General features: G+C 43.5%; 2 protein-coding genes and 1 non-coding gene across 4 annotated transcripts; 1 reads left to right on the forward strand and 2 right to left on the reverse strand.

The window, feature by feature from the left end:
- Window positions 1-891: 891 nt before the first annotated feature.
- Window positions 892-9470, reverse strand: LOC108157845. The gene is made up of 7 exons (XM_017290048.2): window positions 9058-9470; window positions 8145-8346; window positions 3835-3988; window positions 3562-3770; window positions 3361-3494; window positions 3001-3253; window positions 892-2811 (listed from the first exon to the last, which is right to left on the reverse strand). The coding sequence occupies exons 2-7, from the start codon at window positions 8188-8190 to the stop codon at window positions 2708-2710; spliced, it is 900 nt and encodes a 299-aa protein (XP_017145537.1). The 5' UTR covers window positions 8191-8346; window positions 9058-9470; the 3' UTR covers window positions 892-2707.
- A 2707-nt stretch (window positions 9471-12177) lies between these two features.
- Window positions 12178-12259, forward strand: Trnas-aga. Its single transcript has one exon. It is a non-coding gene; the product is annotated as a tRNA-Ser (tRNA).
- A 6137-nt stretch (window positions 12260-18396) lies between these two features.
- Window positions 18397-22208, reverse strand: LOC108154296 (calcyphosin-like protein). 2 transcript variants are annotated; one of them, XM_017284547.2, is made up of 6 exons: window positions 22161-22208; window positions 19365-19513; window positions 19106-19225; window positions 18985-19042; window positions 18710-18922; window positions 18397-18647 (listed from the first exon to the last, which is right to left on the reverse strand). In XM_017284547.2, exons 1-6 carry the CDS (start codon window positions 22206-22208, stop codon window positions 18546-18548), a joined length of 690 nt encoding a protein of 229 aa, XP_017140036.1. In that variant the 3' UTR covers window positions 18397-18545. The 2 variants fall into 2 exon arrangements, with proteins under 2 accessions (XP_017140036.1, XP_017140037.1); XM_017284548.2 differs by lacking the exon at window positions 22161-22208 and adding an exon at window positions 20553-20715.
- Between the last annotated feature and the right edge of the window lie 4123 nt (window positions 22209-26331).

The raw sequence follows: 26331 nt of genomic DNA on the forward strand, positions 1-26331 counted from the left end.
ATTAAGTGGTCCTGGCCCTTGTCAGCTATATTTTTTTCTTGTGTTTTTTATTCATTCTGTCTTCTCGTCATCTTCTGGATGTCCGCGCTGACGGAGTCTTCGTCGCCCTTTTCGTGTTCGTCATGGCGCCTATCTTTTGGACAGAACTCATGCAACATTTAGTGGCAACTAATTGCAGCAGCATTGAAATTAATTATTTAACCCTTTTTATTGTTTAAGCTCTCTCGGCTTTCGGCTGTCCGTTGCCTTTTTGGCCCGGCTTTCGGTTTCGGCTGTGCCGAGCCTCATTAGCATAATTAATTGTGCAAATTTGCGTAGTTAAACAAGTTATTATTTCAAATTAAACGAGTACTGTACATTCCATCACTGGCAGGGGAGTGAGGAAGTTTTCAGTGAATTTAATACAATTCTATTGTGTTTCGCAGGAACAAGTCCCTTGGAAGTTTTGAGAAGAGACGATGACCTCTTCTGCTCTTCAATGGCGCCAATCTCTGGGCCGAACCAAGCACTAAATCTCCCCCACCACTTGAATCCCCTCAAATTATCTCTTTTTCCACACAGGTGAACCACAAAGCCATAGACAAAGAAATGTTCTCTCAGCACACATCACAATGCCGAACCTCAAAATCTATTGCCGGCTTTCGGGGGCAAACTAGGGAAATCCTCTTATTAAAGGCTTATAGCTCCAGGCCTCAGTGAAAGCGGGCCGATGCACATATTGACCATATGTATTGTCTGCAGACCACCACCACTGGTCGGGACAGGGAAATAGCTTTCAATTAAAACTCACACGACCGCATAGGGAAATTGAACTGCGTCGACCTGTCTGTAATGCTGCAGATTAGCGATATGTAGTCTGAATAAACGCATTGGAATCCATAAATTGAATTATTTATTTATCTTATTTATTTGAATTTTTCATGAACAGCAAGAGAACAAAAAAAATTAAATGCGATTCTCCCGCCTTCTCGCCTTCCATGAAGCAGTCTGCCCTTTGAAATATTTTACACAATTTAATGACCGTATGGCAAATAAAAAACTGAAACAAATGCTCTTATATATGTACAATACATTATCGTTAGTCGTTATTCGTTATTTCTGATTTGTGTGTGTTTTATTCTTTACAACCGAAAGACGTGCGAATGAGTAGGTAAATTAATTTATACATTTATGTTTAATTTTCTGCACACTTTTTTCAGCACACACTCTGCTCAGAGCTTTATTTTAATTGAATATTTATTAACAAAAGTGATTTCAAAAATTTTCAGGCTTCATTTCGTTAAGTATGTATATCAAGTTATAATGAATTATTTTATTTGGTTTTGGTTTCTCTTTGTTTTTTGTTAAATGTAGCCTGAGTATGCATTCCCTTTTTTCTGTCCCACTCTCAGTGGAAAATATCTTTCAAATGTTGTTGCTGTTTATGGTAACGAGAGGACATCGACCCGTGGTTAGCATTTAGTTTCTATTTGTAGTCGCTCAGCCAAATGAAACTTACTATGTGCTGCGATTTGGTTTAGTTGGCACTCGTTATGGCTGGACGCCGCAAGGACAGGCCGAGATACATTCAAACACCTACTTACATATACCCATACACACATACATACATATGTACATATTTATGTACGTATTTTGTAGGAGTCTGGCTTTATGACATGATTTATAGTTGTTTGTCCTCTGTTTTGAATGTTTAAAATTGTATTTACAGCATATTTATGCTAGACTTAATTATAATGATTTTTACAGCATCTGCATATTTCTCACTGATAAAATCTCATGTTATTCCATTAATTCCATCTTTTTTGTGTGTAATTCATATATTTTTATTGTGTTTCATATGCATTATTTTTTGTGGGTTGTGTATTCCCGTAGCCCATAACCCATGACCCATCCACTTGGCGTCACGGTCGCGTCGGACAAATACTCGTGGTGTGCGGATAAATATAGTACTCGAAAAGTGTTCAATGTGCTCTACAAACGCATGTGTTTGTCATTCAATTGCCAAGCAACGAACGGGAAAAAATTACATCTATATACATACATTCGATATAAATTCGATCGCTTCGCTGGCGAGTGACATTATTCAGGATAGTATCGGAATATCAGGCAGGTCGTATTCTTTTTTTTTTGTTTCAGCTTCCCCTGATTCAATACACTGTTTTAACGTGTATTCGTGTTTGTTCAGCTAATCAACTTTAAAACATTCATGTACAAGGTCCACAACACCACGTGAAATTTATCAAATTTATCGATAAGTAATATGTGTATGTTTTTCCTCACCAAAAATGACTTCAATTGGCTCGAAGACCATACGAGTATTACTGAAAATAGATCACTTCTTGTCTGTCGTATACTTAAACAATAGATGAATTAAATTCACGTGAAATGAAGTATCTTGAATTGCATTAATCTTCAACCTGATTTCGTTTGACTGTGAATATTTGGCACACTCTAAAAATTGTAAACTTCAACACGGCTCCAACTTCAACTTCAACCCTATTTACACCCGAAAGCTTTGCCTATTGACTAGTTTGCGGTCTTACCTTTGTGTGTTACCCTAACTAACTAACTAACTAACTAAGTGACTAGCTGACTGACTAACTAACTAACGTGATGATATAGTTGACAAAGTCGCCAAACGAGTACGAGGCGCAACCCGTTCCAACGCCAACTCCGACTCCGATCCCCTGAGCAATTTGGAGCCCGTTCATGAGGGGCGTCGAAAGCAAGGTGCGAGAAAAAGTGTCACCAGCCAGGCGGAAATTAGCGATGTCGTGGCCCAGGCGCGGCTCCTTTGTGCGGCCCCAGAATCTGCAAGTCGGGAGAAAAAGGAAGGAAAAGACAAATAAGCCAGAGGAAATGTCACGGCGGTTAGTTAATTGCATTGAAACGAAACGAAACGAAACGAAACCAAGGCAAACGAAACGAAATGCTAAATTGCACAACCAATACCAAAAACCGAACCGGAAAAGGTGGAAGTAAGGGGGGTTTGGCACTTACTGGTGCCCGCATGTATCAGCATTTGATTGTTCAAATTATCGAACTGCGAAAGTGAGGCGCTGAGTGACGTTTCCCGCCGCAGCTCCGGATAATTCTCAATTTCCGCGACGCACTTCAGCTCGAGGATTTTTCCAGCCTGGTAGAAGCGCTGTCCCTGCAGATAAAAGTGCACCTGCAGCCGCTGGCGACGCAGTACATAGTCGTGAGCCGGGATGCTGGTGTCGATGGTGGGCTGCAGCTCGCCCAGCAGAGGCTGCAATAAGTGCGAAATCGAGGTAGAACATGAGCATGGCTTGGGGGACAAGGACAGGGATGGGGACAGGTACAAGAGACGGGGGATCGTGGACTAGGCACACTAACCTGCTCGCCGTTGATGTACCAGGTGAGCCGGGTGGGTAGGCTGGAGTAGTCCGAGGAGCATGTGGCACTCAGGAACTCCTCCATGCGGTACATCGAGTTGAAGCTCTCGATTAGCGGGTCGCTCTGGGGCAGGGCTGTGTTAATGGAAGCCAGAAATTAGCAGGGGGACAAATGGAAAAGTGCTATTCGGCGTGTGCCCACCTGCCACCGTCATGTTGTCTGCCTTGTCCGCCAGCTTGAAGTGCGGTGCATCGCCGCTGACCTCGCACTTGTACAAGCCCGTCGACCGGGCACCCTGAAGGCTTAGGTCCAATCTGCAGCTAGACTCGTTGCAGAGATACTTGCCGTCGAGAACTTGCAGGCCGGGCACGCCAAAGGTCATATAGATCGGACTAGCCAGCGGAGAATACCTGATCGCGGGAAAGAGCCAATGAAAACGATGTTCATGCAAGCAGATTTCGCTATTGATAGTACCTGAAGAACTCCTCGTGATCCTTATACCATTTGACAGAGTTCAGGGTGTGTCCTCGCATGTCATAGCTGCAGGAGAGCGTCACGTTGTCCCGAAAGTCTACTATTTCTGGTACACTTATGTCCGTAACAAACAGGGCCGAGACGCTTGAATAATCTGAAGTAAAGAAACGGGGAAAAAACGGGGTCATTCTTTTGGTTTTGTGCTATTTAATAATAATTAAATATCAAAAAGAAAGAATATTGTACGATGATAAGACTATTACGCTTTCGAAAAGTTCCATATTGAAATTGTTACTCTAGGATCGAGCCCTGTCTGATGTCCTGGCCCTTAGCCAACGTGGCTTTAAGTACTGTTTCTAAACACCAGTCCTATTTCGAGCTCTATCTTAAGCTCTAAAAGTGCTTAAACAAGAAGAATTGCAATGAAACGAGATAACGAAGGTTCTGTTCATTTAAATGCAAAACTAAACAAAATACAAAACTCTTTGTTACTGAAAAAAAATTATTAAAGCAGTGCCCGATTGCAGGGATCCCGATCTATTTCCTGTAATCGATTCTGGGGTGGGCCGCAGGTGCATGGGACCGTAACATGCAACATAAACAGGCTCAAAACTAGAGGCTCCTGCATCCTCTGGGCATCGGGCATCGGCATCGGACACAGGAACCCGGCCACAGGCCAATGACAAAATTTGGTGTCTAAAACATAGGGATATGCGATGCACAACACACGGGAATGTTGGTCGGCTTGTGGTTGGGGGCGTTTGGGGATGCGTAATTTTTAATTCACGTAGGTTACTGACCTGGAATACAGGGGGCGATGGGATATGCGATGGGCTATGGTTTGCAAATTTTTGCAGGGGCTTGCCATCCTCTGACACATGAGACATCGAATAAATTTGAAATTTCATGATATGAATATGCAAAACAGTTAGTTGGCCAGGTAGCAGGGTGTGCCACTGTAGCAGAAAGAGATGGACGGAGAGATGAAGAAAGAGGGAGAGAGGAAGTGGACTAAGCGCAACAAAATGCAATGGATATGGGATACGGGGCCATATGTAACTGGCATATGTACGATAGTTATGGCAGGAACAGGACCCACTCTCAGAGGGCAGTGCTGGCCAGCGATAAGCCTGTCTACAAGCTGAATAAACTTCCAGTGGGTGGTGGACGGTGACCGAGAACAGATAAGAAATGCGAACAAACCAACTGTCAAACGACTCGGCTTCTGTGTTTCAAAATATAAATTTAACATGAGCCGAGGAATGCGTTCGCTGCAGGATGACGGACTCGGACCGAGGACCAAAGTTCAAAGATAAAGTAAATGTCATGATAAATACTCATGTATGTAAATGTATCCTTATTCCGAATACCAAATTATATTTTCGAAGAAGAACTGCTCGTAAGAAATATGTGAAGTAAAGTTTCGACTGAATGATTTCTTATATATTACGTATATAATCTATTATATAACGTAACTATTTTGTCTTCAAGACACAATTAAAAAACCTTTTCTTTTAATAGTATCCCTAAGTGTACACTCTTTGATAAAGATATTTATTTGAATAGGCATTCAGTTAAATCAGTTGGAAGTGTAAGGTTAAGTAATAAAACCCCAGCTATTTGCACCTTTAAGCTAAATAGAATACAAGAAAACACTTAACTTACCACTAACACATTTATACATATATACACCCATAGTATATGGATTTAAATACTTTGCTTAAATTGATTTCCATACCGAAATACTTTGGCCGGCGTGCGGAAAATTGATGGAATTCATTAGCAAGTTTTGCTTGCGTAAGCAGTCGTAAGCCCCAGTCCGAAACTGCTTTTAAATCAACCAAAACTAATGAGAACTTTAATCCTTCCTCTTCCATTTGTTTTGGGTAAGGCAACGGCAAGGGCAACGGCAACCAGCCCCCTTCGGTTTTGGCCTGGTGTGTTTGTGTGCTAAGCCCTTTCCCAGCTCGGCTAACCACACACAGGGGTTGGGACGTGTACGGATGTACAGAGATGCAGATACAAACATAGATATATTTACACCTCAGCACATGAAAACTTTGCTGATAATTAACCTACACATTTCATTCGTGTCTGGTCTGGCAAACGCATTTACTCCACAGACCAGAACCGAGCCCGACCAAACCCGTACCATCCCACGCAGGAGAAAATGTACATGTGCATTTTTGCTCTCTAGATGTCCATGGGGAGAGGGGGCAGCTCTGACCAAGTTTGGTGATAAATTCAGTTAGAGACGCCGGGATGAGACATTTATGGAAACATTTTTGCCATGGAATTTTTTCTGTGAGACTGGAACCTTTTTACCTAAAAGTACAACTATAAATGAGTTTGTCCTTTGTGGCCAGCTCATGTGCATATGTAATCATTTAATTAGAAGTCATATCCCCCTACAAGAATCCACAATGTATTAAAAAAAAAAAGGAAATATTTAACTAAATAACAAATAAGCAGACTGTTTTCGGTCGATAGCAGACCGCAGTTGCATCTCAAAATAATTGGGGTCCGACTGGGGGTGCCATAGTGAGTGGAAATAGAAGAGGATCCAAGTGGGCATCTAATTTTCAATGCAAAATAAAGAGGACTAAGCTTTTGTTATTTGTTATATATGCTTTGTGGCTACGGCGACATCGTAAATAGAAACGGCACAATGGACAATATTTAATTCCATTAGGCAGGCTAAATTGTTGCCCAAAGGAGCTGGCACATGGCAAACACTCGTAATATTGCTGGGGAGGGTCCAGCTGTGGTATTCCTTAGAAATTGAAAAGTGGCAGACCACTCCTTCTCACCCACTCTCTGTCTTTCGCGCTGCTACCCCTTGCTCCATCCGCCTCTGTGTGGGAGTTCTTTGTGTGAATGTCCTGGATTTCAGGAATCCCTCGAATGAATGTGCTCGGAGGTGTGTAAGGAAAATGTGTCAGCCACAGACGGAGAGGAGATGCGGTCTCGCAGGTGAACTGAAACTTTTCATATACCCGATCAGTGGGTGGCGAAAAGTTTCCAAAAATGAGTTTCAGTTCATTAGACAACCAAAAATTCTTTTATTGGTAACTAAAGTATATAAAAAATTAATTGAAAAAGCATTCAAACCACAAAAACTAAATTTATTTAGTTTATTTTGGGGTAATTTAAATATTTCATGTATTTAAAATATTATTAAATTTATTCACCCCCTATCTACTCTATCAGTCTCTTAAATTGGATTGTTTTTAATACTTTGGTGCATTAAAAATATATTTTATTTCTGTTACAAGCTTATATTTCAGTTGTGTTTTTATTTGAAAGGACTTACACTATGTCGGAAAAGGAAACATATATGTTAAGCCTCTCATAAAATCAATGCCAAAAGTAACTGCCACAGTTTAAATTCTGTAACGGGGAACAATCAAACAAAGTGAAAACCTGCTGTGGCCATTTCCTTTTTCTTTTTCCAATTTTCGATTACGAGTACGAGTAGTACCAAGTGCATTGCAGTGAACTTTACCATCGCGCAAACGGAGGAGCACTCGTGCCATTGCTAGTTCTAGTTCGCGTTGTGTGAAGTATAAGCAGAGGAGCGAAGAGCGTCAGCTCATTTAATGCGCTGCAAATTAATTGCCCCACTGCCATTGGCAATTCAAGAGACGGAGACGGAGAGGGAGAGTGAGAGGAATGGGAAGGGGAAGGGGAAGAGGGAGGATGCCTTTGGCAGTCTGCCTAATTGCGAACATTTCAAAAATACAATTTAAGTTTAAACTGCACTCAAGATGTGCAGCAGGAGCTGAATGAGCGGAGGCAAAAGTTGTGGCAGCAGAAATTACCAAATGCCAAAAGGGATGAAGGCTGCCGAACCCACGAGCCAGCCAAGTGGCAAGTGAAAAGTGCAACTGCAATAGCAGCGGCACCACAGCCACCAGGAGCCGTGGAAATTATGGCAAAGTCATTAAAACAGCCCGAAGGTCTGGAGGGCAGGGCGGTAGTGACGGAAATCTGGCCAGAAGCGAAAACTTTACCAATATTGATTTGCGGTTGCTGTTCGGCCCAACAGCAATAACAATTATAATAACACAAATAATGCGACTGAAAGCGAGAAGGATTTGATGGAAGCAGGCGATGGAGGGCAGTGGCCCGCACTACACACACGGTCCGTAATCCCAGAAACCGCTTCATTAACCAAGCAAACAGCAGGAACAGCCGCACAGAACGCCACGAGACGCGGAAAAAACATCATCGGAGAGCAGCGAGAAAAGCGACAACAGACAGGTGACAACAATTTCGAATGAAAAGAAAAACAGAGACAAAAAACTTACCAATTAAATGCGCGATGAACAGAAACAGCAGCCAGCCGTAATCCATTTTTCGTCCTTCCTGCCGGAGCGGCTCCGCTGAATGTTTGAATAAAATTAATTGCTTCGTCCAGTTATTGTTGCCCTTGGCTTTGGCAGTGTCGTTGATTTATGTAGTTTTTCTTTCTGGCCGATGACAAAGCTGTACGATATGTTTCACCGGATCCTTTTGTTGGAATTGAAAAAACAGAAAAAAACACAGAGCTAGAATCGAACAGATACAAGCGGAGGGCAATGGGTGGCGCTACTAATTGAACCCCGTGTCAAAGGATATACGAGCATAAAAAAAGAAGAAAACCAAATCGAAATCGAAGCGAAGACGGGGCGAAGAAAGTGGAGAATGAAATATAAATAAGTAAACGGAGCGACAAACTCATGCAGAAAAGTTCAAAGGATACGCTCTGCCAGTGCCGTTATAAATAAATAACAAACATTAGAGAGAAGAAGAGGAAGCAGCTCGAGGAGCAGGATCCAGGGCAGGACTCGAAGCTGGAGACAGGAAGTACGTACTCGCATGAAAGGGAAAGGAACAGAGAGGAACGAAACGGAGGCAATGCTCGTACAGAAGGGCAGACACAAACACAGACACACAGACAACGTACAGAAGAGACACACGGAAAACATGGTCCAGCGGCAGACGAGTGGGCGTGGCAGACGCCCAAGCATCCGATCCAAAGTCTCTAAATGTATGTATGTCTGTACAAATGTATGTGTTTGTCAACTTTAATAATTTAAATGCCAAATTCAAACGAATCCATGTGTTTAACATTTGAATAAGCCATCCTGCCATCTGCCACCTACCACTGCCACTGCCACTGGCACTGGCACTGCCACTCCTTCCTTTAGCGACCCTCACTTTGGTCCTTGGTCTCAGTACCTTTTTTGTTAGGTCTCTTGCTTTATTTCCTTCTTGTCAATTTGGTTTTGCCAGAGTTAACATTAAACTGAAGTTGAAGCACTCGGCGGAAGCGGAAGTTGCCAGTTCAGTTTGTCCGTCAGTTAAGGATATTTTTCCGTTGCTAAACTTTGATTTTGGCTCGGAAAAACGTGCGGATCTGATTATGGTTTTCAGAGATACTCGAATTTTAGCTACTGCAAGCACTAATTGACATTTCGCGAGTTATGAGGAATGTGCTTTTCCTGGGTTTATTTGAAGTTTATTTTGTTTTCTCTCACAGAGTGCGGACTAGTCCTGAGCGATTTCATGTCTTAATAGTTATTGTTTTTTTTATTGACCACAAAACGGGCGACAACGCAGCACTGTCCAGGGTATCTCCGCGCGGCTTCAGGCTTCCGAACTAACTGAAGCTGCGAGCACGCGATGTGCGGCCCACAGTCCTCGGGAGCATCAGCATCGTCATCGTTTAGCAGTGCTGCTGCTGCTGCTGCTTCTGCTGCTGCGGCTGAAGACTTCGTGGCCTCGGGTCGTCCTCTCGACGCTCGTTTACACGACCGCTGGGAGTCCTGTTACAGGACGCCTTTCTCGCAAGAGCACCAGCAAAGAGAGTCGAAGAGAGGATGCTGCGCCACAGCAGCAACAGCGACTCTGTAGCTTTGTCGCTTGGTCTTTTGGAGAATACCTTTGGCTCTAACAGCGCTGTATATGCCTTAACAGCGCTCTTATCACCCATAACAGTAGCTGCTGCTGTCACAGCAAACAGCTGTTATCAGCCATCCTGCTATAAAGTGGAGTCCCCCCCGATTGTTCAGGGTTAGGAATAGGGCTCTCCATTCTGCTAAACATTAACATATTCATATGGGCTGGCCAATAGCAGGATAAGTTTTCCAACCTGCCTTTGAGCGGCGTGCCTGGCACCTTTCGTGCTGCTGTCTGCGTGCAAGTTTTATAGTTAACGGATATCCCTGGTAGTTAAATGCAGACAACAACCAGGGCAGACTGTCCGGCTGTCTGACTGTCCGGACTGCAGCTGCATGTAAAAATATTACGTGCAGAGCTGGAAGATAGAAGACAGCAGCAGCAGCAACAGTAGGGAGTGCGGGTGGAGCCGGAGCCAAAGCAGGAGCAGGACCGACGACGACGGCAGCACAAAGTCATCTTATCATTTCATGAATAATGCAGGGATTTGTTAGGGACACATGACTGGAATTTTACGCAAAAGTTGTGATGATGTTGCCGCTGCTGCTCCAGCTCCAGCTCCTCCTCCATTCTCCACTCGCCAGTTACCAACCGCCAACACTTTGAGGTTGTTGTTGTATGCTACAGTATAACTGCACTTTGCTGCTACTGCCACTGCTGCTGCTGCTGCTGCTTCTGCTGCTGCTCCTGGGTGCGGCAATCAACAGAAAATTGCAGATTTTAAATTCAAAGCATTTTCGTTGCTGTCCCTTTTAAGCTCACTTCGTTGCTCGTTGTCTCATCTCTCCGTAACGCTATTTCACTCTTCTCCACTGAATGGACCGCCTCCAACCACCCTGTTTAGAATGCAACTTAATTTCCACGAATAATTTTTGATGCTCAAATATGAATATTAAAACAAAGACAACGTGCAACCGAGCATATGCTACCTACGCTTTCTTTTACTTTCCTTTGCCGGCTAAACAGGAAGTTAGTCTGCTGTAAATACCATTTCCGGCGCTTTTCACACCACATCAAGCACATGCCAAGGCATTATGTGCAGCTACCTGCTGCCAGGAGTCGCCTCTATCTGGCTGCTATTTATTTTATGTGAGCTTCCCTCGTCTCTGTTCTCGAGTCACGTGACAACTCTAACTTTATGCCATGCTAAAAAAAAGATGGAAAACTTGCCAAAAAATGCAGAGGAAACACCGAAAAAAATGGCAACTTCTTTCGGGCTGCACTCACACACACGCAAAGATTCCTCTGTGTGTGTGTGTTTGTGTGTGTGGGAGGGTGTAAAAAACTTTCCCTACATATAAATCAGGAATTTGAAAAATTCATAACTTTAAGTTTGCTTTATGACTTTTGTTTATAACGTGTTACCACACGGCGCGCCGTAGCGTTTGCGTAATGCATGCCATGCATACGCAGATTTTACCATGAACCAAATTCAGGCGCACACTCCCGACCACAGTCTTCAATAATTGATTAGCCCGTTCCCTGTATATGCTGTGATAAAGTTATATTCCTTACAGAACCCTCATGGTGAGAGGAATGCGGATAAAAAAAAAGAGAAACATGATTTTATAAACGGTTTGCTGACATTTCTGCAAGAAAGTATCATTTATTGATTTATTTTTATATAGCTTAAAGTAGATCTAAAGAAACAGTGCTGTGAGTCACCACGAAGCTTCTTTTGATTCCGAAAATTTAATAAATTATGAATATGGCTTGATTCTAAGCTTAAAGTTCCGCCTTTATATGCCAAGTCTTTCCTCCTTGAGAGTTCACTGATACCCAAAATAGGACCAGTAGTAGGATTATTTTTGAACTGCAGATCTAGTAGATTCGACTAGATCTAAGAAACTATCACCGAAAATCATTCTAACAACGAGATGCCCGACTTTAAGCCAAACGTCGTCTTCTTTGGCATCTGAAAAGTCCGTATGTGCCTCACAATCTGCAGAAAAGCTCAATAGCTGCTTGCTGGTGAAAAATCCTATCCCCGACTGATAAGTGACAAAAAATCCCATAAAACGTTTGGTCGAAGAGGGGGCACTGGCGCTCACTTCGATTTCTTGCTGGATTGCTGATATCGCTTGAATTTATATTATTATTTATTTATTTAGTAATAATAATATTCCAATATTCCCAAATTTTCTGAAATTTTCTGTTCTTAGGTTCAGATCCAGTATATAAACTATTCAAAAGATATTCGACGCCATGGCGGATCGATAAGTTTAGAAAGCAACAACAATTAAATACTTATCAAAAAAAAACCTATCTGTTCAGATAACCATGCGAACAGATAGTTTTATAAATATTTCTTGGAAGCTTTTGCTAAATATTTTGATTTATTTATAGATTATACCATAAGTAGACTTTTTTCAAGAGATTTCGTGGGCGAATGTTACAGAAGCAGCCGTGGCCGAGCGGTTAAGGCGTCTGACTAGAAATCAGATTCCCTCTGGGAGCGTAGGTTCGAATCCTACCGGCTGCGGGTTCGATATCCTTCTTTTTTTACAGATTCTTTCTGGCTATTTCGATCACTTATCGTTTATACTTTGTGAAATATTGAGATACTAGCTTGATTCTGGTACGAGCTTCTCTAAACTAAATATTTCCCTGGCTGATGTGAATGTTTGTTTTTCAGATGTACATAGGGACAAAGGTGCCGGGCTTCCACATAATACATTTAATCCGATCAACCAGGTAACTGTTGTTTCGAGTAACTGAAGTGCGGCATTAAGGCTCGCTGCTAGCTGCAGTCAAATAAGTGTTTGCGATGCAATCAGCCTCTGTTTGTTGACATTCGACTCAATTGAATCGGATCCGAGTCAAATGTTGTTTACGGGCAATTTAATTTCTGATTTTTTATTCAATTATAACGAGTATGCCCTTGTAGAGTGCTCCATGGTGGGCTCCGTGGGCTGCAGCCTACGAAAAGAGACTAAGAATACCCTTCCCAGTAGTATTTATTGACCTAACCGGTTTCACACTAAATTTATATTCTTACAACGAGCAGTTTGCTTTTAAGAAATTATGATGAACATAAATCGTGCCGAAGTTAAAATCAGTGAGGGAGACGGAGAGAATTTTTCATAATTTGCACCTGTCAAGTTATTGCAGCCATGTTTTACCTGACATGGAACTGCAAAGTTCAAATATGCAGAACGATAGCATTTTCACAGTTTAATGCCTTCTCGATTGGAAAGAATTTAACGCTCAAATTTTGTTGCAAACAAAAGTACACTATCTGTTGCAAGTTTGGAATCCGTGTTTGGCCTACAAGAAAATATTTTTCCATTTTGTTGAGTTTTGCGGTTTGTTCAGGCCATTTGTGGTCTAGGGTCTAAATTTGAATATTCTGTTGAATAAATGTGTAAATATTTATATATTCAAAGCTGATCATTCTCCAGTCGAGTCTTTGGATAAAATTGAGGGCTTTTCTTGTATCTCTGCCCATTCCCCGTCGCTGGAGCCCAGCACATTGACATACTTTCCGTTCTTCAGCTTCATGGGTTTTCCTGCAATCAGGGAGCCGTCATATTTGGCCACAATTTCTTGGCTCATCCTTGAAGCCGAAGCCCCCTGAAGAACTACCTTAATGAAAAACTAAATTGTCAATCAGCCATGAATTGAATCAAATGAAGTGTAAAATTACAATTTCATCCAATTTGCAATTAACTCAATGAGAAGATGGAAAAAAGAGAATGTTTTTTCCAATTTCAAATTATTCCAATGGAACGCACATACAGCTGGACGACGAGGGCTTCCCTGAGTGTTTGTATGTGTGTGTGTGTGCACTCGTAATATGTATAGGTGTGTCGAATGGCAGTGGCGGGCACTTTCACTCTGCGCCACACAACAACTGCAGATAGGAATACAGATACTCGCACAACAGCACCATCATCGGCATCAGCGACAACACTTTGCGGTGGCTGCAACTGCTGACATCATTCCGATGTCAGGGGGCGTGGCAAGTTTGGCGCGTTTCTTGCAGGGTGCTACCTTGCTGCTCCTGCTGCTGCTGCTGATGCCACTGGAAAAGTGCAAGTTTAATTGCATTGAGTGTAACTAGTTAATGGCTGAAATTGCAAATTGAAATGGTGACAAAGTAATTGGGGTCAGAAACTCCCCGAGTGCCAACAGCAGCAGCAGAACAGAGTCGCACCGAGCGCTAATTACAAAACGGACAGGATAGGACACTGCAGCTGCCAATGGGGTCACTTGGCAGTTTTTCGTGCATTTCGCTCTACCAGCAATAACTGAAAATATGCAGCGGCAATTGCCATAGCCCCAACAACAAGAAAACAGAAGCCGCGCCGCGCTGCGCAGCAAAGAATTGTGCGAATTGTGAAAGTTCCCTTCCCATGTCGGGGCTGTCTGTCTCGCTTCGACTCCAAAAACATTTACAAATTGATTTTTTGTTGCCGCTGTCATGTTGAAAATACATTTTTTGGCATATAAATGGCCGTGCACAAAACCGCAATGGGACCCCACTACCACTACCACAACCTCGAGAGCAGACACACAAAAACACGACCACCTGATGTATTTAATGGCACATTTTGGCACAATAATAGAATGTCCATAATAAAACGCGCATTTGCATGTTCATTTGCAACACGGCCATAAATGCGAATTTCGCTAAGCAAAACTCATAAGCAGCTAATGCCCGGCAATAGCTGAACATTAACATTTGCCATTTGGTTGTTGGCTCTGACTCTGACTCTGACCCGTGGCTAACTGCATTTTAATGCGCCCCACAAATTGGCGGCTTAGATGCACACTACCCGCCAACGCTGCGTATGCGCAATGTGACAGCAGCAGACAGAAATCGATTGGGTGAATGCATCATCCACCAAAAGTTGGTCACTTTGAGACAATTGGCACAGCACATCCACAGTTATTTCATATAAATACGTACATCCGCGTTTATCCAGAATATACTCTTGCAGCTGGTATTGCAGAATGGAACACATTCGCTGTATGATAGAGTACCTAATAGTATACCTTAAAGTACATAAGGTTATATCAACATCAGTGCCTCAACTTCAAGATGCAGAAACCAAAGCAAGTGTTATCTGACCTAAGCCAAAATACATTAGATTATTCTGTTCAACAAAGTAATTGACTCTTTATCGAAATTTCACCGGGAAAATTCCATTGTTATCTCTTAACAACTGATACAAAATAATAATAAATATTGGCACTCGAAATCTGAAAAAACTTGAGTTTATTGTGCTTATCAAAATATGTTATGATTAATTTTTTCTTAATTACAACAGATTAACCCACTTAATGCTTTTTGAAACAATCAATCAATCGCGAATTAAGTTAAACATTCCCAAGGGCCCTCGAGTATCGATAGCCTGCAATTAAACCAGCGTTACATGACAGTCCCTCCACTGACAAAAAAATATAACAAGAGCGCTTTCATTACAAAAAACGGGGGGTAAAATAAACCAAAGTGCCACCACACAGCAGAATAAAAAATTATAACATCAGTAAGCAAAAAGGTATGAAGAGCTAACCCTCGACTGTCCGAAACTTTATATACCCTTGAAGAGTCTGTGAAGGTGATCAAATTACAAATTATTTTAATATATATAAGAATAAGAACAACGATGGCCTGTCATGAACATCATGACTACACTTCTTTATGAGCTTATAGCCACTTTTAATATACCTTCTGTGAGGGCATATATGATGGGAATGGCGAACATTTCAATCAATCAAGTGAGCGGTGTGAAAATCACACGAGAAGCGTGCAAAGGAAACGGAAACTGTAGCGAATTGTGTGCTGTCCACAGGTAAACACGTTGGTGTGTGTCCGCCCGTGTCTGTGTGTGTGTGTGTGTGCCCGTTCGCGGAACGGTGTGGAGATCTGCTTGGGCTACTGCTGTGCGAGTAAATGGCACATGATTTCAATTTTTCAATCAGCGATGCGCACAGTTAGTTAAGCTTTTTGCATACATTATGCAATTTGGGGGGCCAGAAATAATGCAACGGCAACGAAGTCAGCAGCGCTAGCAGCAGCAGCAACAATAACATCATTAGATAACGCCACGGCAGCCATCGACGCGTCGGCTGACTGCAATCCAGCCAATGGCGAAGGCGACATTAGCTCATCGATCCACCCAGTACCTGTTAAGGGCTTTTGCCGCATTTATTCCTGGGCTTCATTTCGATTTACTGTTGGCCAAGTGCCCGGGCCCTATCCAGAATCCCAACGTGGAATCCCACACCAAGTCCCACGCTTTTGTCTCGGTCTGGTTGTGTGTCTGCCCATGGGGTTGTGTGGTCCTCTGGTTCTCTTTCAGGTATTTTTTTTAGCTGGTAGCCTGTGCATATTGTGAATGCGCGCATTTCGATCACGTGATTGAGATTTTTACATTTAAAACGTGACTGAAATATTTTCCAGTTTCGTCACTTCAATGCCTACCACAGAAGGATACATTTTCGCCATTTACCATTCCGTGCTCCGCATCCCGCCGCGTCTCCATCATCCGTTCTCGGCTCGGCTCGGTCTTCATTCTCCATTCTCCGGTCACACACACCACTCTGCATGCAATGAAATGTATTCAATACTCAGTCAATGATGTCCCAAGGACCGTTGGCCTGTGGCTGTCTTTTATTATTATTATTTTTATGTGCTGCTCTTCCATTTGTTTAGCTCTCTCTCGCTCTCGGGCCTGGCTCTGGTTTTGCCTCTGTATAACGAGATGTCCTTTCACCTTTTCGCCTGTTTTGTCCTTTTCAATCAACGGGAAATGGCCAAGTGTTAACTAGATTTAAATAATGCATTAGTCGCTCCTTCCTGCCTTCGTATCCGCCCGAGGCGAAAGCTCTCTTCGAAGGTTCGCTATTTGAGACATTCGGACAACTTGCAGATCATCTGAATATTTCAAGCTGATGTTCCATCCTTAATCCATTTGGGGTTAACTCATTGTTATTGGTACTAGTCTTTACAAGTCCAACAACTATCGGCAAGAAAGAAAAGTACTAGCACACTGAACTTACTTACCGATTACTGGGCCTCTTTTTCCTATTTTACTTCTGCTGGAGCTTAAAATTTTTTTAATCTTCGATCGATATTTTTCAGGCCCATAAACTATTCAGTTCTTCAAAGAGAGTCCCATTTCATATCCTCAAACATCCTGCGGGATGATGTGAGGGAAGATGGAATTTCTGTCGGCTTTTTGCTATTTTCAATCCCATAGAGCCATGGCGATGCATTGACCGACAAATCTTTTAATTTATATGGGATTTTTATTGATTTCCTGGCCTCCACACATAAATAAATATAAATGTTTTCGGAAGGTAATGCTTATGCACACACTCTGCAAGCTGAGTGTGAATGTGAATGTGAACGTGAATGTTGGCAAGCCATTGAAAAGGAGTTTTCAGGCTTACGAGCGTAAAACAACTGAGTGCCAGAGCCTCATTCGAGAGGCAATTAATTGAAATTGCCTTTTGTGGGGGCCTGACATGTTCGAACGGGTGCGGCCATGTGGAGGGCCTGAAAAGAACTTGCAAACGAGTCCAAACAAAATGGCATTGGAAAATTTTTGATTAGCTGAGCCATTTGGGGCTTTAGCAAGAACTTTCGGCAACTCCCAACTGCCAAAGGGATGGGGGCCCGACGTCAGTTTCCAGGCTGTAAATAAAATTTAATGAAATGATACGATAAAGTTGTGACTGTGTGATTTACACAGCACTGGTAGACTCATGCTCAGACTCGGGGAGGTGGCAAGGCACGATTTCATATGGTTTGTTAGCCAAGTCTGTCTTCTCCGGGCTCTCGCTCCCCTTCTCCTTCCCCCTCCCCCTCCCACATTCGCACTGTCGCACTGCCTCAGTCTTTCTTTGTCTCAGTGCGTAATTTCAACATTGGCAATTAAAATTTTGTATGAGTTGCTTGCAATCAGTGCCCAAACTTGCCACGCACAAACAAATACACGTGCACACACAGAAACACAGACACACAGGAGCATTCGCACATAGGGATGCATGTGGCGACAATCTCAGCTGGTGTCTGCATAATTTAAAGCATACATTTAGGCTGCCGCTGCTCAGCATCTCCGGCCTGGCTGTGTGATAAATGCCAACCAGTCAGCACACACACTGACACTGTGGCACACAGATGCACACAGAGATGACACCATCTCGTTGCTGCTGACAATTTCCAACAATTTGCCGAGTCTGGGACTAGGGCTGGAGCTGGAGTTGGAGTACAGGATCGAGGATGTGTCCGTGTTTGTTGCAATGATTGCCGTCTTTGGCGCTCCGGCTTGATTATGGTCCTACGGCCACACATACACACACACAGTCACTCACACTTTAAATTTCGTGTATGTAAACTACGAACAAATGTTTAGAGAAAACTTGTTACTTGTTATTTTGCATATTTGACAAACACTTCACATGCCCAGAGTTAAAGAAGCTTGCAGTTGGCTTAAATCGCTTTGGCCCCCCACAAACGTGAACCAGGATTCTTCGCCAAGAATCCCAGCCAGTTGCCAAAGTATTTCAAATTCGAATTATGACCGTAGATACTCGTACTTCATTCCAGGCGAACATTTGGAGCACTTGGAACTTTGCCCAGAAGGATCAGCGTTAAGCTGACATGCATTTAATTGTGAGTGTAACCAGGAGTTTTTATTTATCTGGAGTGGGAGTGCATAAACATAAATAAAGCATGAACGGAACTAATACTAAACGAGCTATCGAGATTTAAGTGGCCCGAGTGTATGCTCTGTGCTGGGATTGTAATCCGTCAGTTACATGGCATAGGCTCTACGCATCATCAGATCAAAGTACAGGTCGTTGTCGATTGAGGCACTGATGGTGGCGTAATAGTTGATAAACTCCTCACGGGTTATCTAGATAATGCATTTCATATTAGAGGCCACGAACCATCAATGGCGAACCAGTTCGGACTCACCTTCCCATCCAGATTGCCACGACCGCCCTCAAAGTTGTGCAAGAAGTCCGTGAGTATCTCATCCTCGCTCATCTCGCCGCTCTGGTACTTTGGGTGCTCCTTCACCGAGTAGACGTTCTTTAGGTCGGCAACGGTGATGATGCCGTCATCATCGCGGTCCATCTTGTCAAAGGCCTGGTCGATAATGGCCACGCGGCACTGTGGCATGGGCGGCTGCAGAGAAGGACTCTCAAAGTCAAAGTCCGAACAATTATTTGCGAATTTGGCGTACTTACGCGCAGTTTGATCAGAAACTCAGTCATGTTAATGGAGCCGCTGCCATCTTCATCAAACCTGAAAGTTGGATATGGAAATAATTAAATTTGCAAGCAAATTAATCGGCCATTAGGCTCTCACGTGCTAAACATCTCCCTGATCTCCTCATCCGTCACATCCAGGCCCGTGTCGCGTATGCCCGAAGTGAACTCCTCCTCGTTGAGCGCCTTGCTGCCATCGTCGTCCATGGCCCGAAAGGCTCTGCAATGAATAATATAAAATTAAACTGTTACTCTTGCATAATTCATCGCACTCGGCGGCACACTTTCGTCTCGTGACTGAAGCTGAAGCTGAACCTGAAGCCATTCCAAATGTCGTTCAAAGTCAATCAGCGACCCACCTGCCTATTCCCAGGATGCCTGTTGCGCCACGGCTGAAGCAGAGCAGACGCAGCTTGGTAATGGGATCCTTGTCGGCACCATCTGTCAGTTCCCGGAGAGACTTGTTCATCAGGTTCGCCTCGAGCGTGTAGAGGTCGCCGTTGGGGTACTGCAAGTTACGTTTTTCAATATCAAGTTAATTACATATCTGCCTAGAGTGTTTTAATAACAGTTTGACAAGTTTCATGAACCACTCTCTCAAAGGTTCCGTTAAATAGACCAAGGGTTCATTTAAATTTAATTTAATGTTACCCAAGACGACATATCGACATAAGTAGTTGTCATTGAATTGATTTTATTACCCTCTTCAAACGAAGCCAAAGAAAGAATGCTTTTGATTATTCTGATTCTCTGATTTTCAGCCGTTTGTACCTCAGGAAATACAGAGATAACTATTGTCTTGTTCCTAACAATTCAGAACTATTATATAGCTAACTATTTCTAGTATTGCTATAAGTATAAATGTTTAATGTTTGTTGTAGTAATCTTTAGAGCCAGGAAGAACTTTCCAATTAATTACAATATTTACAAACATATATCCCCAACAAATTACACAAAAATGTGCCATATCTTAAGAAAAGTTTTTATATACTCATTATTTTACGTGTTTCGCAAAAAATACTATACGGAATATACGTAAAAGTCTAAACGCCAGATAATCTGGCCTCCTTAAGCAATGAATCAACACTTCAAAATGAGTTTACGCTAAAAAAAAAAATATATATCTTATTACAACCACAAAGATATTTCCAGAGATAAAAAACTGAGTAACTGAAATTTCCATTTATGGAACATGTAATTAAACCGAATGTGTAATGAAAAACAATTCCAGCGCAAAGATCAGTGGAGGGGCCGCGGTCGTCAGTACTCGGTATCGAGTGACTAACTCGATACGCCTCAGCTGATCTTTCCCAAGATGCTCTCTCATGTTGCGTCACAAGAGAGCTTTAAGCGGATGCTTTCAATTAGGTTGATTTCAGCGCAAGGCGAGGGAAAATTTGTGCGAAAGGTTTTCATTTTGGTGAAAGCACTTTTCGCAATTTGTTTAATTGGAGACCAAGGTGAAGGTCGCCGGCAAGAGTTTAGCCACACAAATAACCCGAAACAGCAAACCCGAAAAAAGTCAGCGAAGACCAAGACCAACTTACTTCCATGGTGGCTTTTTCAAAGGCCCTTTTCACTGGCTATACACAAAATTTGTGTGTTTCCCCGCCTTTTCAGCACTGGCACTGGCTTCGATGTTTTTATTTTCGCTCCACTGAATGGATAACTGCAAGATACTTGTTACTTTAGCGGCTTTGAAATGCAAACTGAAAGCGAAAAGTAAGCGGCGGCGACGGCGGCAATGAATAAACAGCGGAGTGCGCCCAGAAAGAGACAGCAAGAGCGAGGGAGAGAGAGATGCAGACACACGCTCGTAAGAGACAGAGAGAGAGAGCGCGTTGGAATGAATGGAAATGAAATATGAGCTTGTGGGCGGATGGGGGGCGGGAGGCGGGAGGCAGGGGCCCAAACTAGTTACTAAAAAGCATTTACGGTCATATAGAGCAGACAGTGCGCCCCACACAGACGCGCCACCTGACTCATCCATCTGATAGCTCTGTGTCTCTATGTACATCTCCCCGCCTCTCTCTCTCTCTCCCTGCCACACCTGTTTGGCTTTCTAAACATTTTATTTCAATTAAAGTGTGGGACGTTTCGGGGGCCAATTTCGTGCCTGTCGCCGGCGAATGTTTGCCAGCGACAAACATGAGCCATCAAAATAGATACAAAGATAAAAACGTGGGGAACGCTAACGCGTTCTGCAAAATTGATCCAAAAAAATTAAAGCGCCTAAAAGTATGCGGTTTGTGGTGTTCGCCAGGGCTGACAAAAAAACACTAAATGCAAAGTTCAAAGTCAACTATAACTGAAGAGAAAATAATCGTCTTCTTTTTTTGATGATTGTAAAATGGGAATGCGCGTACATGATAAATGTATGGAAATGAGTGCATCAAAGACGAAAATCGATCTATGTTAGGACTGCATAAACTCATGTTTTTGTTGAAATACATATGAACATACATATGGAAAGTACAAGTAAATTAGTGAACTCTTTTTTTTTTTTTAATTGATTTCCTAAAATTGTTATTTAATTTTTTCATAATTATCTTCTCTCTCCTTATCTAGGTCCTATCTCTTGATCAAGCTTTCACTGTAGTTTTGTTGCAGCTCAACTCAAGCCCAGAATTAAGTATTGATTATTTGTTTCGTTTTTATTTTGTGTTGCTATTGCAGCTGCTCTTGTGGCACTTGTTGTGGGGCCCTGCGGTGCCCGTGGCTATTTACTTGCAGCAAGGACATGTAATTTGCGAAACTGCCTTGACTTTGGCTGCAATCGGAGCTTGTTTTGTTGGACAGGACAGGGCAGGACAGGCCGTGTCCAATGTGTCGAATATAATATGCATACGCCCTGAGTGCATTGCCATGTCGGTTGACCATTAACGAAAATAACCTGGACACACACGACACACGGTAGGGGCAGGGGCAGGGGCAGGGTTAGCACCATGTTTTTATCTTTGCCTCAAGTGACCCAGATGGGCGACAACACAATTATTAGTACGATTATTCGTTCACGAATCACAGCTGGCAGGCATGCTGCGACCATTAGGGCGTATGCGTAATATGCATTGAAAAACACTCAGTTGAACCACTGCACCCACATAAATAAAGCTCTGCCCTTTGCTCCACTAATGATTTATTCATACAAAATTGACCTTGAGGCTACGCCGCAAGCCATCCGTGCGCATGGTCCTCAGCAACATCGCGGCAAACGAATTGAAAGTGAACTAAATAGAGGCCTCGGCACTCGCCCTCTGCACTGTGTCTCATGCCAAGGGCTGCGGCGCCGCCGAAAAATAAAAAGGAACAAAATGGAACTAGGCAACAGCTGTACCCAGGGGCGGGCCACAACAACACATTGAGCCCAGTGAATGCCGCAGATGGTGACTCACGTCCCTATAATTAGCGCGAATAAATTAAAAGTTCCTTCGGGAACCCCACTGTTGCGAAGTCCTCACTTTGCTTTAGTGAAACTACGCGAGGGAAAAAGGGCGTTGAACTCTGGATTCAATTGGATTTGAATTGGATTCGTACTTACAAGCAGTGGCTGTTCTGATCATGAGAAGCAAAGTGTTTGCTTTTATTTGTTTCAGATTATATGTATGAGTATATCCAGTAATCATTTTGCGACTTTGAAATTGCACTTATGTACATAAGTCGCTCCTGCTCAAATAAATAATTTGCGGACCCTTTTGAGGTAAAAGAGAATGAATGAATTTTTACCTGCTGGAGTTCAGGTCAGTTGAGTCGTTCACCTTGATCAACAGTCGGACCATGGCTGGCCACAGCCACTACCTTCTCTGGCGACTTTTCCAGGGACTTACAGAAAAAGCAGCGATTGACTGACCAGAGACACAGAGACTGACGGAGTCCACCTACGACGCATTTGCCCGGATGACTGAATGCCTGGCAGAGTGTGAGTGTTAGGTCGGGGTCGGGGTCGGGGCCTGGAGGAGTGTGTGCATTGATGTTGTCAACGCATCAACTGAGCCCGAACTCAATCAGTGAATCACTTCACAATTCGCTGATCAAAAGGAAAACAATCATACGCATTTGAAGTGTCAGAAATTGCCAAAAAAGAGGGAAAGAACGAGCAGACGGAGAAACCGTAACAGAAACACATCCACGAGGAAAAGAAGAACGGGAATCGGGAATCGGGAATGGAAATGGAAATGGGACCAAGAGCGAAGGACCCTTTCGTCCTTTGCCATGTTGACACACTCAAAACTTGACTGTGCGAGTTGTCGTCTGGCATGTATTTTCTTTTTAATCAATTTATATGCAAATAAGTGAAATGCTTAACTGAATTTGAGCTGTCTGTCGGGGTCTGTGTCTGTGTCTGTGCAGTCGCCGTCCCCCTCTCGACTGGTGTCTTTTTGCCAGTTGCTGTTGCTTGATTGAAAACGTTAAACGCATTGATTAACGAAAAACGCAAAGGAGAATCCAGCTGGCGTAGATTTAATTGAACTTGTTTTTATGGAATTCCTTTTGGCTCGTCCACTGATTGCAGCAACCGCACCACAGCACTGACATCCATTGACATGGCTCACTGGCTGCCATCTCATCTCTGCTCCGCTTCCTCTGGCTCTGCCAAGTTTCAAATATTTGCATTTGCCTGGCCAACACTTGAGCTTGAGCAGCCGCTTGTCAACCACATTTAACTAATATGCCTTTCAACCCAAAGAAACCGCTTGCCTCTTTGCATTCCATCAGAGGGAAAGAGGCAGGGGAAGAGGGGGAGCGAGGGTGCGAGTGCGAGTGGAAAACCCACCTAATCCCATCGAGCACCTTCATCACACCGGCGCCAGTTTTGACAGGCTCTAGAGAGGTCCTTTGTCCGTGCCGGCGCCTGTGTGTAAATTGATAAAATCAACTTGATAACTTCATTTCATTAAGTAAACATTAATCACATTAACTTTTGTGCCTCGTGCTTGGGGTTGGGGGTTGGGGTTGGCTCCGTATCTGAGTCCGGGTCTGAGTCTGGGGATTCTCATGAGCAACCAAAATTAACCCTAAACGTCTTGCCTCGCCTTCAGATCTGTATAATTTTAATAAGAAAATCTGCTCGTCTGCCTCGCACGCACTCAACCTTTCGACCACAAAAGGCAAAAGTCGGCCGGGAGTGTGTCAACACAAGGCCAATACTCGTACATGTCCCATTCCTGTTCGGCTCTGTTCTGCCCTTTTCTGTCAGTTCCGTCCCGTCCTTTGCTGGGTGTGAACCCTTGAGGTCAAGGCGCACGAAACTTATTACTTAATTTAAGTTCGGTCTGGCCGGGATCCTGATAGACTCGCCCACCAAAGAATTTATCATATTGCCAAATTTAATAAAATGTGAAATATATTTTAATGCATACATTTTTGTTGCTCGAATGTTTTTGGCTTCGTCCTAATTTTCGAAACGAGCATCTGCATATTTCAATTTCCAGCAGATTTACATAAATTTCATGAGCCGCAGTGAGTTGAGTTATTCATGAAAAGGGTTTGGTTTTGTGATGCCTATACTGGAAGGGTAGCATGGGATGGTCGTCAAGGTAGTGGAACTCTACCAGGTGTACAGATCTTTATACTTGACTCCGAAGATAGATGTACCCAACTTTGTGTAAAGATGAACGATTTCTCACTTGCTTGAATTTCTAGTGGAGCTCATATTTTAAAGGGCATTCAATCTTCAGGTTTGTCGTTCATAGTGTGTAGCGTCCTGCATGGACTATGTCCCCCCCGAACTGTCAACTCGTGTGGACGAGGACTTGGTTTGGGGTCCGATTCTAGTTCTGAGTTTTGATTAGTTCGAGGTGAGCTGGAAATTATTAAAACTGGCATGGCTGATCCAATGGCTGATGGACACGTGCTGGTCGGTGTCTGGGCCAACAGCCCCGGCAATGATTCACACGAATCGTGAAACTTTTTTCATTTGCTGTTTGACTGTCCGGGCCGGCAATTAAATGGGGAAATATTGTATGCAAAGAGTTCGATTCCGTTTTTCGTTGTGTGGTAGTTGTGCAAGTAAATGTGTGCTTCCTACACCTGATGTTATTCGTGAGGGCTTGTGAGGGCTGGTGGTACCGCATCCTGGCTCTCTGCGCTGTCAAACTTTTCAAATTAAGCCAAGATTTGGCCTTTCCTGCTCACTCACGGCTTCGTTGGGGCGATGCCGTCTATTTCCTAGTTTACTTAGTAACTAAATCACGTTTCTTATTTAAGCTTAAGAGCTCATTAACGCCAGGTTTGAGCATTATCATAAAATGAGTCGGGAAACTCGAATCGGAGTCGCGTTCTTGGTATGGCTCGGGCTCACGCTCGGGCTCGGTCTTCACTTCTGGGTCGGGTTGAGGTTGAGTCCTCGGCAAAGTTGTTGCCTGTCCCGGTCCCGGTCCCGGTCCCGGTACAAGCTGTGCGGACTAATACCCCCCTCACAAGCAACCGCACACATGCAGCAGTCATCAATCGCCATTGAAATTCAATCCGCAGATCCTAACGAGCGTCGACGACGACGACGGCGACGCAGAAGTCGACGACACTCACACGCTGGGCTTGATGGGCGCTCGCTCTTTTGGCACTGGCAATCAACACACATCAAACGCACTCTCACTCACACCCACACCCACATACATGTACGTACGTACTAACAAACACACAAACACCACTCACTCGTGCACAGGGCAAATTCCTCACACGTTGCCATAAAAATGTAAAAGGGAAATAATATAAAAATAGAAAGTTTTCGCACTTCACGTGTCAAATCCTTTTTAATGAGTTTTTTGAAGCATCACAAAGTTTGCCATTTCTTGCACACATTTACAAAGTACCCCCCGTGTCCCCTTATTCTCCTGATTTTCACCATCCTGCATTATCCTTCACCTTTCACTCTGGCTTTCTCTTTGGGACGTTGTGGCACGAACTTCTTTGATTTTCTTCTCATTGTTTGATCTGCTGGAAGGCAGATCCGGAACCTGAAATGTCTGTTCTTGGATCTCATATTTTATTGAAATCAATTAAACGTACTTACCCGTAGATCCACGAATCATCTCCGTATACTCTTGCAAACTGACTGAAATCCAAACAAATCGTTGCGGCAGAAGGGCCATTTTCAATGCACTGCACTCCCAGCAGTCCACTTCATCTGACTCTCCCATTCCCGAGGCCACCTACCACCTGACTGCCCCCTTCATAAATGATGTGGCACAATTAAAGGCAGCGGCATCGCTTCCGTCGTCTGGCACAGAGTGTTAACCATATTGTTGGCCAGGTCCGGGCCACGTCCAGCCCACGTTCGCCACGTTCGTCATGGCATCAGAATGCGTGCGTGCCGCGCTTGCAGTGACC

Source organism: Drosophila miranda, chromosome 2, assembly GCF_003369915.1.
Source record: "Drosophila miranda strain MSH22 chromosome 2, D.miranda_PacBio2.1, whole genome shotgun sequence".
NCBI lineage: Eukaryota > Metazoa > Arthropoda > Insecta > Diptera > Drosophilidae > Drosophila > Drosophila miranda.

Coding starts and splice junctions, on each gene's coding strand:
- LOC108154296 (XM_017284547.2), bottom strand. CDS start 22,208: ATGTTGCTGAGGACCATGCGCACGGATGGCTTGCGGCGTAGCCTCAAG. Junction 19,043..19,105: donor ATCAGGGAGATGTTTAGCAC/GTGAGAGCCTAA, acceptor TCCAACTTTCAG/GTTTGATGAAGATGGCAGCG. Junction 18,648..18,709: donor GTGGCAATCTGGATGGGAAG/GTGAGTCCGAAC, acceptor TGCATTATCTAG/ATAACCCGTGAGGAGTTTAT.
- LOC108157845 (XM_017290048.2), bottom strand. CDS start 8,190: ATGGATTACGGCTGGCTGCTGTTTCTGTTCATCGCGCATTTAATTG. Junction 3,495..3,561: donor AGACAACATGACGGTGGCAG/GTGGGCACACGC, acceptor CCATTAACACAG/CCCTGCCCCAGAGCGACCCG. Junction 3,254..3,360: donor GGTACATCAACGGCGAGCAG/GTTAGTGTGCCT, acceptor CACTTATTGCAG/CCTCTGCTGGGCGAGCTGCA.